General features: G+C 36.8%; 1 protein-coding gene and 1 pseudogene across 1 annotated transcript in view; both read right to left on the minus strand.

Annotated features, from left to right (window-relative positions):
* The window catches only part of PSME4 (proteasome activator subunit 4), an 83,854-nt gene extending 69,722 nt beyond the window's left edge, over positions 1 to 14,132 (minus strand). Inside the window, exon 1 of the mRNA XM_016127455.2 lies at positions 13,877 to 14,132. Within this exon, the coding sequence (XP_015982941.1) occupies positions 13,877 to 14,106 (230 nt within the window). The 5' untranslated portion in view covers positions 14,107 to 14,132. The remainder of the gene's footprint in view (positions 1 to 13,876) is intronic.
* On the minus strand, positions 8,275 to 8,390 carry LOC118605703 (annotated as a pseudogene).
* Positions 14,133 to 16,835: the final 2,703 nt, after the last annotated feature.

Below are 16,835 nucleotides of genomic sequence, written 5' to 3' on the forward strand. Positions count from 1 at the left end.
CACATTCATGTTCACTGAAGTATTATTAACAATAGCTGTGTGAAAGCAAAATAATATTCAATGATAAATAGATAAATAAAATGTGGTGTATACACACAATGGAATATTAGTCATCCTTTTTTAAAAAGGAGATTCTGTCATATGCTATAAATGAATGAACCTCAAGAACATTATGCCTAAGTGAAATAAGCTAGTCATAAAAAGACCAATACTGCACGATTCCACTTACATGTGGTACCTAATCAAACTCATAGAAATAGAAGGTAGAATGGTGGTTGCCAGGGGCTGAGGTGGAAAGGGAAACGGAGTTGTTATTTAATGGGTATAGGGTTTCAGTCATGCAAGATGAAAAACTTCTAGAGATCTGTTGTACACTGTACATATAGTTAAAATACTGATTATGTCCTTAAAAACTAAGAGGGTAAATTTATGTGTTTCTTGCCACAATAAAATACATATTGTAGCACCTTAATTTCAAATATCTCTGATGTCAATCATTTTGTATGTACTCATCATGTGGGAAAGAATTATTCTGTATTTTAATTAAGAGATTATCTGAGTATTTTATTAACGAGGTTTACAGTGATAGCCAAATTCTCATCAATATTTAAAGACCAATCAATTAAAACACTGCTGTCCTACTGTTGTATGGTCTTAACTTGCCTTTGGTCATAAGTACTTGAAAAGAGTTCCTCTGCCCCTTTTCTGTTGTTAAGCAAGTGCTTATTCAAGATAAGGATCTATTTATAAATCCCTGAAATTACTTAAAGAGTATCACAACATAATTAAATAATAACAGCACAAAAGAATACAGATATATGTTCATATCTGTTTCACCACAGAAACCTTTGAAGAACATATACAGCTTACTTAGAATCTTGAAACAACACGGCGAGTTACATAACCTATACCATGTTTCCAAGAGTTAATTCGTAATTGTAATAAAATTAAGCTACTATTATAAATAATGTATTGTCTCAAAATTATACATTTTTAATTTTTAACTTCAGAGATCCAATACAATCAAAATCATGAACTATAAGCAAATTTAAGGAAAAGGTGTTCCAAAAAGAATGACCAATCATAGTATACTTAAGGATTCAGACGTAACTAAAACTCAACTAAAACTTACTTAGAACAAATTACTGGATACATAAAGCAACAAACTCCTTTGAAGAAGGCCATTTTATAGACAATTAAATACATAATATTCTTTATATGAACTTTAGTACTTCCCGACAGTTAAGAACAAATTAACCTTATGCTTAATTTCTAAAATTAGATACCTGACTGCTTCTCTTTTAAGAAATTCTTCAGAATTCTTGGTCCACTAACAGCACTCCTTTCCTTTTTCTCAGGCTGCTATGTGATTTACTCAGCTCTTTTCTGTCACTTCAAGGTATAATCCCAGGATTACATCTTGGTATTATGGACAGGACAGTATGGGAGGCAGAGCAAAGATACCTGAGATATTGTCCAGCCTCTGCTATGAATTACTGTGAAAGTTTCTTAACAATCTTGAACTGGTAGTGCAAATGGGTTAGAGAATACATATGTAGAGACCTTAAGCCCAGGGCTGCCTGAGGTTCTTCAAGCTGCTGAATAAACATGAATCAAGGTACAGCCTCTGGATGCCTCCCTCAATTTCAGTCTTAGAAGCGGAAACTAGAATCATTTAAATGGTGCTTTCAATGAAAACAAACTATATCCTTAAAAAATAGTACACATTTCGAAGATAAAACAGAAGAGTACAAAGAAGCATTCCATGCTTTCAGTAGCTACTTCTGGTCTTACCAGGATGAATCCAGATGCCTCTGGGGTTGTACACTCACCCACCCTGCTAGGATACTTTATTGAAAAATTGGAAAAATACTGCTCTAAGCCACTGAAACAACTTAGCTACAGCTCATTGCTTTTATTGCAGTAGAAAGACAACTGTGTGCCTATCATTAGGGACATAAAATTCACAAAGCCCCAAATTTAACACTCATGAAGAGACCAATGGGGTTTCTAGAGGAGCCAGAACTACTGACAAAACTAGAGATTTTAGGGGAATTGCTCAGAAACTTTTTATTTCCCCCTGTCAACCAGTAAATAGTTCCTGCCTACTAGAAACTGGTTCTGCTTTTAGCATTTCTCAAAATGTAATCCAAGATTTCTTCCAAAGAGCACAAAAAGTACTAAAAAAAGAATACTAGTAATTGGTCTTCATTAAAATTAAGAACTATTCACAATAAAACACCATTAAAAATGAAAAGCTGTTAGATCTTTGGAGTACATATATCTGACAAAGGACTCATATCCAGATTATATAAGAACTCCTTCAAATCCAGAAAAAGACAACCCAATAAAAAATGGAGAAGACTCAGGTAGACACTTCTTAAAATACAATATCCAGATGACTAAAAAGCACATGAAATGATAGTCAACATGACTGCTCATCAGTAAAAACAAATAAAAATCGCAATAAGATCTCACTTCACACTCACCAAACTGGCTAAAATTTAAAAGCTTAGCAATACCCAGTTTGAGTGAGAATGTGGAGCAACTGGACCTTTCATACGTTAATGGCAGGTGTATAGAGTAGCAAAGCCACTCCGGAAAAACTGCTTGACATTACCTAGTAAATGTCTATTAGACATTTGACTCTTTAAAATGCATATTATGTGACTCCATCTTAAATCTAGTCTATCAAAAATAATGGGAATATGAAATAAAAATATATAAAATAAAACTTTTTAAAAGGAAATTTAAAAAACAAAATACTGATAGCGGAGACTAAGAATCTACTGGAGTGATTTGCTGTTTGAAATCCTACTTTAGACCATACTTAAGAGACAGTCCATTCCCTTTTTCCAATTCATTTTCAAATTAAATTTTAGGACTAAGAATTACTACTCAATGTCTCAAAACACTTGAAAATCTTGGTAACAGTCATGATTAAACACTTGAATAAAATAAACTATCCATGATATATACATGACGAATCATTATGTTTCATCCTCCCACAGAGGAGGAAAAAAAGCAGTAAAAGATAATACAAAGAACATTTCAACTGCTTCCTCCTTACCATCTTATAGTATAATGAGCAATATTTTAATTTTTAACCTCAAGACTATAGTGAAATACCAGGGACAGTAATGATTTAAGAAAATGTACAATACTGTCAAGTTTTTTCTACTATACATCTTTAAGATGGTTTACATTACACGGAAATGTAAAGGAAAATATAAAATTACACAACACTATCAAAATGAACTAAGAATTAGAGCTTGGCTACAGGCTAAAAATATAGGTTGTCAATACAGGATTTGTCATTCACAAGTTATTTTTCTTCAAAGCAATCAGTAGGTTTCTGTCTTTTATTCCATCTATATCCATCAATAAAGTAAAATTAAAAGTATTTTGGAGGAACATTAAGACTATCTGTGATCATAAAACATATAAGACAATTAGCAAGGATATTTAACCTTAAGTAAATGCTGTATTTTGGGTAGTTCCACTCAAAAGACACAAAATTGAATTTTAGCTTGAAAATTTAAAAACCAGAATTTAAGTATTTTCATTGAAAGCACTTAAAAGTATTTATGGGTCGTTTTTCTTAAATCTCACATCTAGCATTAGGTTCTAAGAAAAATTCCAAATATCAAAGTCAAAATACCAAAAAAGTTTTTCAATGCACATTTTCAGTAACAAAAATTTCCAGAAAAAAATCTAAAAGTGCAATATAAGAAAATGTTTTGTTAAATTGTAGCTTTTGCCTTTAGACTGCAATGCAATATTTTAAATTTATGTTTTCAGAGACTTTCTTAGTGGATATGAAATGGAATATCATATAACAAAGAAGGAACAAAACATATACAATGACTGCAACCAAATAAAAATATATAATCATGAATTAAGATTAAAAGTTAAGGCAAACACCATAAAATGTTACCTCTGGGTGGTAAAACTGATTTTTGTGTCTATGTACCTTTGTCTATTCAAACTTTTCTAAAGCAAATAGGCATTATTTTATAATAAAAATTAACATGTAAAAATATTTCATATACCATCAAAAATGCAGAGACACAGCTTCTCACTGCTAGAAACAGTGAGTAAACAGATCAAATGAAGGGTTTTCTCATAAAGCCATCTCTCCTTTACATTCAATTGCCTCTTTATTCAAAAAGTATTTCTAGAGCAAATGATATGTATGGGATGAGAGTATGATTCAAACAGTTCCGTTAGGCCAAGAACTCACAATCAGATGTGAGAAGGTACATACTGGGAAAACTAAATATACAGTAGGGAATAAAGGAAGTATTATTAGAGTTTCATGATTCTTAAAAAAAAAAAAAGTTTCATTATATGTAAGTGATCACTGAACTGAATCTTGAAAGATGAGAAAGCTGTCATCACTCTGAATAGGGAACCTAAGGTCAAGATAACCTGAGCATTTGGGGAAAGAAGTGGGAAGGGGCACAAGAGACAGCTCTAGGTAGAGGAACAGAGCAACGGTATACTTTTATGGCAAGAAACACAACTAAGAATGTTCCTTATTCTCTCATTTCCCCTTCAAAGAGGTCAAGCTAAGAAGTATCAAGAAAGGGGATATACAATCACAAACAATAATAAAAGATATTAATTCCAAGTGACTGCTGGTATGGAAAAAAGGCAAGTTAGGTATTACCTAAAGTACATAATGTCTTATGTTTCCATTCTAGCTTGCTTTGCAACTCTCAACATTATAATCAATGTTAGCTAGAGATTATTTATTGATTTCAACACAGTAGCCAAGCAGACAGGCAGGACAGTTCTACAAATTTTCTGAGAATTCAAACTGCTCTATTTTAGTCCCTTAGGCAAGTCATTTAATCTTCTATGTATTTGTAAAAACTGGGCATCCTCACAAGAGTATGGTGATGGATAATCCATACATGAAAGACATTCTAATTTAACTGTTCTGGAATGGGGCTCCAGGTACCAGTTGTTTTTTATAAATTTCCCAGATGTCTCATCACCTTTGAGAATCACTGCCCCTTAGAAGACTGACTGGAGCACAATATATGCTTTTAAAAATCTATTGAAATCATTAAAAATGTAATACTAATAACAATGTTTCAATTTATAGCTCTTTAGTTATAAGGCGAAACATCTTAAGATGTTGGTTTACTATATAATTATTCTTTTGAATTATTTGTTCATATCCTTAGAAACCTGCCTTTCAGACTTCCTCCTTCATGAACTCTTCCTTCCTTCCCAACCAAAAGCATGATCTGTCCTCTCTGTACCAAGCTGAGCATAGTTCACATTCTATACTCTCACATTATAGTTATGTATGTATATATTTCTGCATTTCTTTAGAGGACTTAAAGATACTTGGTGGCATCCCTCTACAATATCTATTTAACCCTCAGCTCTAACTAGAGATAAAACAAGGTAGACATTCTGAGAAGCATATATTTTCAACTGATCGAACACACAAGTATATCTTGAGGAATACACTGAGCTTAAGTAATTAAAAAACAACTCACCAGGGCTAATTCTATTTTAAAGAAAAAAAAAAACAACAAATCTTCAAACAAATAGTAAATGTTTGACCAAATTAAGCAAATTTACTTCTTTAAGACATTAAGAGTAGGTTTCTGAACACTAAAAAATAGGTCTATCATCTTTACCAAGGCACAGTATTTCTGATGAAGGCTCAAAATATACTTTTCTTTATCTTCATCCATCACAGGTTGAACAACACTCACTTGGAATTTCAGCATATTGTATTTCAGAGTTATATTCCTTATAATTGAAATTGACATGACGATTTCTGAATAAAGTCATTCACTAATAACACCTATTAATGATGCTTCTAATACAATTTTTCCCAATTGTTTCTCTCAAGGGATGGGCAAAGAGCATTCATTTCCTGAAATGTTTTATTGGATGTCATTTAAGAGCCAGGCATGGCAAAAGGCAATGGAAAAATAAAAATAAGTAACAAATGGCCATGGAACATAAAGCCTACAGAGAGAGACAGGTAACTGCTTATTTCAATGTATTGCTCTATGTAAAGAAGTTAACAGTTGTGTGGTCAATTTGCTCATATCTCTTTTCCCCTACGTGACAGGGCTTTCTCCAAATTCCTCCTTAACTAACTAAACTGTACCTCAAGGCTCAGCTGCGGTTCTCCTTCCTGGGGTAGTCTTCCCAGGCTACAGTCTTCCCAGGTGTCCTCTGGACACCTGGTTAAAAGTCACAGCCCTGTGCAGTGGTCATCAGGTAAATTTATTATGACTTAATCTCAGTCAGTCTTTTTTCAGTGGTAGAATTGTGATAATAAACATATCTACAATTCATAGGGTTGTTTATAAAAATTAAATGAAATAACGAATGTAAAGCCCTTAGCACAGTGCTGGCACATCCTGAGCCCTCAACATATGGTGGTTAGTATCTGTATCACTTATTTAACAATCTCGTAATGCCCTCTTGTTAAGATCCCGCAAGTTACTGATATTTAACTGTTGCAACTTTTTGTATTTTCATCCCTTATATCTTAATATTTCAATAAATAGGTTTTGATTATATGATCCATAGTACAAAGAAACCTGTAAAATCAATAGCTTTTATATTTTTTGGCCACAACCCACAGTAATATATAACCCAGTAAACACATAAATATATATATCTGAAACAAACGAAAAACTCCCCTTATTACTTCCGAATTCACTCATAATTTTAATTTAGTTCACAAACCAACCAACCAAAAAACAAAAAAAGCAAAAAACAAAAACTAACGAAGACCTACAAATGACCTCAACACCTTTTGGTCATAACCTACAATTTGTATAATGCTATATAAACACAAATCAACATATATATGAAATTTGTGAGACCCCGCAAGCAAACAAAAACCAAAACACAAAATCAAAGTCTAAAGTTACATTTTTTTAAAAAAAATTACACTTCTAAACCATTCCTGAATTTGTTTGATAGTAACTTTACTCCTGCTATACACAAAATAGGGACCCCTGTTCGGTGTGTTGACAGAAATTTGACATTTTTATTTATTGGATCTCTGGGAAGGAAGATACTTTCCCTCAGAACAGAAACTATCCAGACTGAACTCTTCAGGAATCCATCCAAAATATAAACACTCACATGTAAATGACTGCCTTCATAAAATTTCTCTTAAAAACTTCTACTTCACTCTTAAGAGTCCCCAAATTACTAACACATTCCATGTAGACTGTCTACTATTAGACGATTACAAAGCATATTTAAAAATTCTTAAGCAATCTCCAACTTATTTGAACTACATCACTATTCTCAAACCCGTTTCACAGCTGCAATGGTGTTTTTTCTTAGCGAAAAAGCCCTTATATCATTTTTAAACTCTAAAATTTAGGGTCTAGGTTTAGGAAGACAGTCAAATTAGCATTAAAAGATGACCGCTACCAAAACTTTACGGTTTGTCTAACTATACAATTTTAATACTAAATATTTAACCATACAATTATTATAGATTTTTAAATGAAAGTCTTAAACTTCCTGATGAAACCAATAAAATCTGCTTTCTTCTCTAACTTTGCTGCCCACCCCTGAAACACAATATCTTCTTCCTTAACCAAAATGCTTCCCTCCACTTCTTTGGTTAAACATATATTTTCTTTGAACGTAGTATTAAAACAGATCTCATCCCAGATTTGTTTTCTCCATTTTGACTGTAAAAGTAACAATTCCTTAGCATTCCATAACGCTTTAATTTTTAAAGAACAAAAAAGTTAATTCTAATATTACTGAGTAACTATGAAAATATACAACACTGTACTAAATGCCAGGAGGAGATAAATATGAAAGAAACTGACCTCAAGAAAGCTCACAGCAGAGGGAAGGTATGTACACAAAGAATATAAAAGAATGAACAAGGGATCAAAAGAGAGTGCACTAAAGGGGAAGAAACGCTGAGCAGAAGCCGAATATGGAAATAGCCAACCTCAAGATTCCAAATAGGAATATTTATAGTATGTGCTGTTTTTAACATTCCAGTGGCGAGCTCAATGAATGTAGAGGTTTTCTGTTGTTTGCTTACTGTTGCTTTTATTAGCATATTCTCAGCTTGTTGTTTGTTTACACAGTATGAATGCTATTTTGATCTAATTTTCTACACAGGTTAGAGGGAAACAGATTTGAATTTTGTATTAAAAGGGGGCGAGGGATCACTCGAAATGTATCTCACTTTAGAGATAGGTTAACTCCCAGGTTGAACAATAAGACAGGTTTATTTATTATTATTATTTATGCCTATAGCACCTGGTCTTCCTAGGTGGTCTCCCATTCAAGTACTAACCAGGCCCAACCCTGCTTATCTTCTGAGATCAGATACTGGGCTTGTTCAGGGTGGCATGGCCGTAAACCACGGACCGTGGCTCCACTGGGACACAAACCCAGGACCTTCTTCTGCGTGTAAAGCAGACATACTAACCGGTATACTATGGAACCACGTCCAAGACAGGTTTAAAAGTGTGTTTATTTACTAATAAATAAGAATCCTCAAAAAAAAAAGGAAAGAATTTGCATCCATTTCACTTAAGAACATGTTCAAATTGGTCAAAACCAATTTTATTTTATAACACTACAAGACTGCTTAAAAATCTGTTTTTAAATGATACATTCAGATCTCAGAAGAACTAATGGTACTGTTCTACGAATTTTTTTTTCTACTGCCTTTCTGAGCGCCTCAGTGTAGTGTGTTAAAACACACTGGTGAGAATGACATTATTTTTTTAAAGTAATGCACTTAAAATTATATTTTCTTTCCCCATATTTCTTGATGGAGTTACACACCTTACCTCATCTGTCCTAAATGCACAGAAATATGCACTAAGAGAAAGACCTTCCCGAGGGCAGAAATCTTTCACTGACATATCCCAAATGCCAAAAACAATATCCCAATGCCTGGCTCATACAAAACACTCAGAAAATGCCTTGGTTCAAGGACTCCTGCTTTTACCACTTTGTATCCAACTATGTGTTACCTATGAATATCAGTGTCTGTTTTTTAAATGAGGTAATTTAAAGGAGTCCTTGCTACCCCAGGGTTGATTCTGTATCTTCAAAGTTAAGAGGGGAGATAAAACAGTTGTCATAATATAAAAATGTATTAAATGAGCTATTTTATTTTTATCTCTGTCCATGACATCTGTTTGTAGTAATCCTTAGACAAAACAATGCAAATGAAATAGAAACTCATTGTAAAGAAGTAGAACTTCATGAGGTTAACCAATGTAGTAATGGATTATTGCTAATGTTTTTTAAGTTTGATAATGGTATCGGCATTGCCTTTTTAGCCTAATCCCTTTTCCCTTAGAGAGTCATACTGGAAGCACTTATGAATGAAGTAATATGCTTCAAAAAATTGTGGGGTTGTGGTGGTGAAAAGAACATGGTAGCCCATAGAGTTGACAAATGTTGAAGATGGGTGATGGGTACATGGGGTTCATTATATTACTGTCTTCCTTGTATGTGTTTGATATTGTCCATAATAGAAAAATGTTTAAAGCAAAATAAATAATATTAGAAAACTGTTAAAACCACATACAATGACAAATGAGATTCCAGCAGAAATAGCCAGTTAACTAGTACAGAGAAAACTGACAAGGTGTTTTAAAGAATGAGAGAGATCCTTGAAAAATGAGAAGGGCTTCGAATATTAAAATATATATTTATATATGTAAGCTTGACATCGAAAAATCAAATGCGTGCATGTGTGGGGGTAAGGGGTTTATGGGAACACTACTTTCTGCTCAATTTTGCTCTGAACCTAGAACTGCTTAAAAAATAAAGTTTGTTAATTAAAAAATCAAATGTAAAGGATAGTTATTGCTATCATACAATTATGTCAGAAAAATTCACATCCCCCGATATCACTTAATTCACTTATTTTGTTTCTTTCTATAGAAAATCAACTTTTTCACCACAAAGAAATTTTGGTTCCCAGTTTTAGTGTGGTCACTTAATAACAAAGATAAACCTGTTCTATTTACTCCAACTGGTTCTTGCTGATGAATGTGGTAATTTGTCAAGGTTCCAAGAGTCTTTTACAAATAAAAAGCATCTGTATTTATTGTATACTTCACAATTTCAATACTCAAAACATTAGATACCTAATTAAGTACATCATGTTACTAGGCAACTGAGTTAGCATTTTCTACTTTCTTCCCCAAAACAGAGATGATATGAATCTGGATGCTCCTGTAGTCACATTATGACTTTCCACAAGAGGTTGGTGTATCCGAAAACTCTTGACTAAACCTAAGTTTCCAGTGGTTATATGATCAAATTAAATATATTATGTGGTTTCAATGGAGATAATCCAATTTCTATCCAGGAAGGCTACATACTGTTCTTAATAATAAACAAACAAGGGAGCTACTTTTTCTTTAGCAAATAAAATGATTCCTTAGTATAATATACAGTCATTTCATTACAAACCACCACAGAATCTAACATTTCATTGTAACAAACAAGGCATCTAAATTTGCTTCACAATACACCAGGCCTACAACTTTATTAAAGTCGAAAATCTGTTTAAAAAAAAAAAAAAAAAAAAAAAAAGACCGAAGAAAGAAATGATTATGAATAGGGTAAACCTGTAAAAAGCCCATTCACTTGTTGTCTCTCCTCTTCCTCCAAACCAATTTAAAGGAACAGAGTTAGCTATAAAGGCCCTTGGGGACTAGTCCAGTGATTTTTTTCAAACAATATGTTTTGGAACCCTGAGCAGGCTTCAGGAGTTCTATTGCCAATGAAGTGTTACAAAGAAAAAAATCAGTGCAGTTTAAGTCTGCCTGAGGAGTCCGATTTTTTGTTTAAGATTTTACCTTTATCAAACAGCACACTACTAAATTCTCAGTTTGAAAAACCACCAACTACACTTCCATACCAACAGTTTACACGCCCATGTTCCTAAACTTGAGAGGTTAAGCAAGGCAAAAGTGGCAATGTTGGTGGCAAAGCCAGGTATAGATAAACTAAGGTCTTAGGACTAGGCCTCACTGCCTCTCATGAAAAGTCCAGAAGGGTAAGATTACCTTTCTTCAACTCTCTTCATTCTCTCTCTACATTGGCCATACTAGTTATCTACCAATCGCTTTCATTGAGTGTCCATTAGCTGTTTTTATTGCTGTTTTCCAAAGACCACTGGTTTGTGTCTCTCTTCTCTAATGTTTTCTTTCTTCTTAGAAAATGGCCCTGTGATGTGTTATATTACACAATCTCTTTTGAACAAGCAGTTCTAATACTTTTAACTGCCTATACAGGAGAACCTGTGTGTTATAGCACAGGGCCAATTTTTAAAATACACAGAAATAACCTTTCTTGACAGAGATGCTAAGCAGACTCAGAAGTCTCAAAATAGATTGAAACAGAATTATGATAACTACAAAAATGAAGTAAGAAGTAAAAAAAGGGGCTCCTGAGTGCCTTCCAAACCAGAACTCTACCCCCACCTAGTCTGTGACGCCCAGATTAGGGGTGTATACTTCTGGTCAGGGATCCAGTCCCAGTGCCTTTGAACAGCATTTACACTCAGGTCTTCTTTAGGAATGTACTTGATACTTTAAATATTGCTCACAGTTCTTGTAGAAAGATATACACTGGCTTATTTAAAGTTCTACAAGATAAAAAATAAAATCATAAAATATCAGAGCAGGAATACTTCTCAGGAATTATTTAGTATGACCACCTCATTTCTCTCCCAAATACCATAACATATGATTAAAGTACCTTTCCACAGTCACAGAGCTAGTGGGTGAAATTAGATTTTATTTTTATTACTACTTTCCATTCTTCTACAAAGTACTAAATACGATCACTACTCAAGTAATTGACAGCTATCGTCACATGTCCTGGCATCATTTAGATGTAAACTTGTGCAACACACACAAGGCTTAATAAACAAGCACAACTATAAACAGGTCACCTCAACATGACTTAGGAGAAAAAAATGTACCCAAGATCACAACATGTCCCCAATAAATTCAAAATGTCTCACAGCACAATCCCAAGAATCAGTCTGCAGCATCTAAACACCATTCCAAAATAAAATTCTATGTGATAGACAGCATTTCTTGATAGTTATTTAGATAGAAATGATTTTAGGTTCACAGTTTAAGTGATATAACCATAATGTTGCCCTAAAAACCAAGGGCTGTCTCTACTGTATTTGTAGCCCTTTCTAGGTAAAAGCTACTTATACCTAATAAGCCAAAAATAATAAAATCCTAGGTGATAATTTGCCAAGCTTAATTAACATTATGTCAGAAAACAATGCTCAACTATGCCTGTGTAGATTCTTGATTCATAAAACCAAACCTGATATGTATTCACACTTTGGTATATTTATGTCTTGTTCGTCTGCAAAAAAATCTATTTGTGTCCCCCAAAATGGTTATTCACTGGAAAAGCAAATCCAAATAATTAAAATGGAAAATTACTAGAAGTGACAAAGTTATTTTTACTGTGCCTGTGTAACTCAAACACTTAGGAGACTCACTTTAAAAATCATGTGAATTTTAATCATTTATAAAACATTCTTCTGTTTTGACTACAAGTGGTACTTCTTCCTGTTGCATTTCTTTTTTCCCCAAGACTCCTGTGGATTCGAACATCACCAACTTTACTCTCTAATCAAGAGAGCTGTTAACCTTGATATTTTATGCTCACTCCCTGAAAAGGGCAAATTATTTTAGTTTTGCTTTTTAATTAAAAAGGTCATTATTCCCACCACCATCGCCAAGTGAAGATAAGAAATTTGTCAGAGGCTCCCGAATAATGGACATATAAGTATCATCCTGTGAGGAAATGTAGGGAAGACTATTGCATTACAAAATCCTGAGTCATCACCCAGTTTGCTCAGCAGATTTTGGTAAACACTAGATAAGTGACTTATGTCTTATCCATTCATACTCCCATGCATAAACGTACAGTGTTACTTGATTTTTCCTATAGTCAACCAAAAAAATATATAGCAAAATTCCTTTAAAAAAAAGTTCTTCCGACAGTGAACATGCCCATTTAGCAAGTAAAGTCTCTAACCTCTTCTAAATTGTTATTTTACTCATTTCCCCCTAATTTCGGTGGCATTAGAGTTCGCAGATAGTCTAGGCATTCATCTCAGCAACTCGAAAATTAACAAAAGCCTGATACTAAATAACGCCGAGGACAATCTGACAGCTCTCTTCTCTACTTCCCTTAGTATCGTACATTTCCAAATAGGAGCAATAAACGCTTTCCCGAAATTCTAAGATTCAACATTCTTGTCTAGTACAGAGCTCAAGTGTGCGCCGAGGGCTGATTTTAATCTTTTTTTTTCAATCAAATCCACAAACACTGAGCAGGCCCATAAAAGTAAAACCTCGAAGTTCCCCTACGGCTTCCTTCCGATTCAGAAAGTTAGAAGACGCGAACTGACGACTATGAAAAGGTGAGGATCATAGAAGAAAGCGGAGGAACCAGAAGTCAAGAATTGCTACCCAAAGATGAATCCTCTCTGCCCCTCTTCTCACAAGACCAAAGGTCCAAGGAGTACCTTGGGAGACCACTCATCCCTGTCCCTTGGGGACCCCGGAGGTCGGAAGACAACCATCCAAACCCTTTGGGAAAGGCATCAGGGGAGGACGCAGAGGACTGCGGAGGTCCCGTAGGAAAGCGGCTGGGACGAGCGCTGGAGGAGTGCTTCCCAAGCCTCTGTTGTGACCCTGGGACTACAGCACGGGGACCACCAGCTCGAGCGCCACAGAGTTGAGGGTTCAGCCATTGAAAGCGGACAAAGAGCCGCCCCCAGCCCTCCTCCCTCTGAGATTCTGCCCCTGGACCATCCAACAGGCTGGGTCACACTTACGTGGAGAGTTTCCTGGTCCAGAAGAGGCCCCCGGGCCACAGCTCTTGGAGCTGCACGGCCCGGCCCAGGTTGCTTTTGATCTGGGCCAGCTGTAAGTCGGACTCGGCGTCCAGCCGCTCCGCGTAGGGCAGCAGCTTGTTATAGACTATCTCCTTCTGCGGGACGAAGGGCCCGGGACGCCCGCCTGGCTCCGGGGGATCCCCGCTGTCCGACCGCTCTGCCGGCTCCATGAGCCCTGGGACACCCCCCCACCCCCTCCCACCCTGACCCTCCCCGGCCCCCACCCCTCTCCCGGCTCCGCCTCCTCCGCGTCGTCGTCGCCCTGCGGCCGCCGGCGGCCCGTCGTCCTCGGCTCGACCGCTGGGCCCCCCTCCCTTGGCCGGCGCGCTGCTAGACCCGCGCGGTCCCCGGTTCGTTGGCGACGGCAGCGGCCACTCCGCCCGCCCCTCCCGCCCCGCACCGGCTCAGCTGGTGACGCTGCAGCCACCGCGCCCGGAGGTTCCGGACGGGCCTCAAGTCACTTCCGGGGCGGGGCGGGGCGGGGCGGGGCGACGGCGTCGGAGGAGGAGTTGGCGGCGGGGCCGGGAGCCCGGGGGCCGCGCCTTCCTCGCCGTGGGCCGGGCTCCGAGCCCCCACCCTCGAGCCTCACCGGCCGAACGCTTGGCTGTCGGAAACTAGAGGCCGAATTCCAAGCTATTGTCCTTCCTTGCCTGGGGTTGCGCGCTCCCTGCGTCTGCTTCTTGAGAGCCCCTTTAGTCGCCGGTGGCTTCGGCAAGGCAGTAGGCCTGTCCCCCATGCTGAGTTTATGGAAAAACCTAGATACTCTGTAACCGTAATTGTTATAGTTTTTTTTTTTTTTTTTTTACTCTGTCCCCTTTAAGCCCTCATCTGTCTAGTATCCTCCTGGCCACCCTCATTACAAGGAAGGGAATAATTATTCATTCAACAAATACTAATTGAACTACTATTTTGTGCGTTAGACGCTCCTTTTCGGCCCTTGAGATGGGGGTGTTTAAGAGCACCAGGTTTCTGCCGTCCAGGAATTTACTGTTAAACAGAGCTATAGACAGAGAATAAGCAATTACAAGACAATACTCTTAATTGCTAGGTAGGTACAGGATGCCTTGAGAACACCTAAAGAGTAGTTCAAACTGAAGGGGTGATAAGTAGTTCCCTAGAAGTGATTCATAAATTAAGTTTGAGAGTGAAGTGCAGACTTGGTTAGAAAAAGAAAAGAGAAAGTATACATTTTTCCTTAGGGAAGAGCTCAGGCTGCAGGCATGCGCTCTAGGAATTGAAAGAGATTCAGAATGGCTGAGGATTACTTGCAAGAGACAGAAGTAGAGAATTGAGACAAGGGAAAGTTAGGAAGTTTTTTGAGCTTTATCCTAAAGGCAACCAGAAACAAAGATTTTAAGTATAGGAGTAATCCAATATAATCTACATTTTAAAGAACCACTCTGGCTTTGTATGAAAATAAATGGATTAGAACAGGCAAAATGAGACCTTAGAGGACTCTTTAAGAAGATGTAACATAATGATGGCCTAGGCTTGGCAAACGATTGTTAAGAGTGAAAGAAAAGAGTATGATGTCAGATTTCTGGCTTGGGAAACTGGAACCTTTCGCTAATACAGAGAACACAGCAGAAACAGCTCTGGAGGCAGAATGCCTAAGAGATTGGTGAGTATTTTGATGTATGGATGAGGAGAGAGAGCTAAACTGGGATATGGATTAGCGAACAGGTGGATTGGAGGAAATGAAATATAGAGTATTGTTAAAGGCGAAACTAAGGCATATTAAAATAGTGACTTTGGGGGGGCAAAATCTATTGTAATTGGACAGCACCAAACCTGGAGTAGTTAAGAGCACTCCACTGGCTCCAGGAGAAGACTTTTACTATAGAGATGTGGAAACAAAGAAAGGAAGCTATTTGATTGGCTATAGCTTCAAGCCTAGTTGGCTGTTTGTGTTTGGTCGTCCTTAGCTTTTAGATTTCATAATCTTGAGACATTTACACTCTTATATTTTGGTTTGCTTAAGTAGGCTGTCAAGGCATTGGTGCCACCTCAGTCTAATGGCCTCCTTGTTTAATTAGTTCAGCATTATGAAAATAGGATTCTTGACCAAAGTCAGAGGAACCCTATGTTTAAAGCTGAGCAGAGAAAGGAGAAAGATCACAAGGAGTACTCACCAGAAGCAATCAGAGCGGTAGGAGGAGGTCTAGAAAAGTAGGCGTTTGTAAAAACCATACAAAAGGTGGCTGCCAGGTCAAATGAAGTAATACCTGAGAAGGGTTCCTTGGAGTTATTGATAAAACAGATAAGAACGGTTTCCATGAGTGTAGAAATGGAAACCAGATTACAAGGACAAAGGACAAATGGAAGTAAATAAATGAGGCAGCAACTGTGGACTGCTTTCTTTAAAAATTTGTGTGGGAAGAACAAGGGAGAGATAAGGAAGTAGCTGGACAAAAAGAAAAATTTTAAATTGAGATATAATTATATATTAATGAAAAAGAGCCATTATGGAGAGAGGTTGAAAATATGTAGGTAAAGATGGCAGAGTGGAAGAATATGTGGAGTCATTGTCCCTTAACAGTAAACTAGACTGCTTCCATTGTCAGAGGAAGAAAGCAGAGTGGAGGATAGAGGCAAATGCTGAAAGGTTCGCAAATCTGGTGGCTGGAAATTGGAGATGTTCTTTCTGATGGTTTCTAGGGTTTTTTGTTTGTTTGTTTTTGTTTTTGTTTTCTGGGAAGCAAGAGAATAATAATGATGGGAGGAAGAGTTGAGTAGGAGATTTGAGGAGATTAGAGAGGTTTAGAGTACTCTCAAAATTCAGAAAACTGGTTAGAGAAACAGTAGAACTGCTTGGCTAGAAGCATGAATTCACTATCATTTGTCTGTACAATTTAGTGATTTCCTCCAACAATGTGTAATAGCCCAGGATTGTATATAC

The sequence above is a fragment of the Rousettus aegyptiacus genome, unplaced genomic scaffold (genome assembly GCF_014176215.1).
Source record: "Rousettus aegyptiacus isolate mRouAeg1 unplaced genomic scaffold, mRouAeg1.p scaffold_m13_p_7, whole genome shotgun sequence".
Classification (NCBI taxonomy): Eukaryota; Metazoa; Chordata; class Mammalia; order Chiroptera; family Pteropodidae; genus Rousettus; species Rousettus aegyptiacus.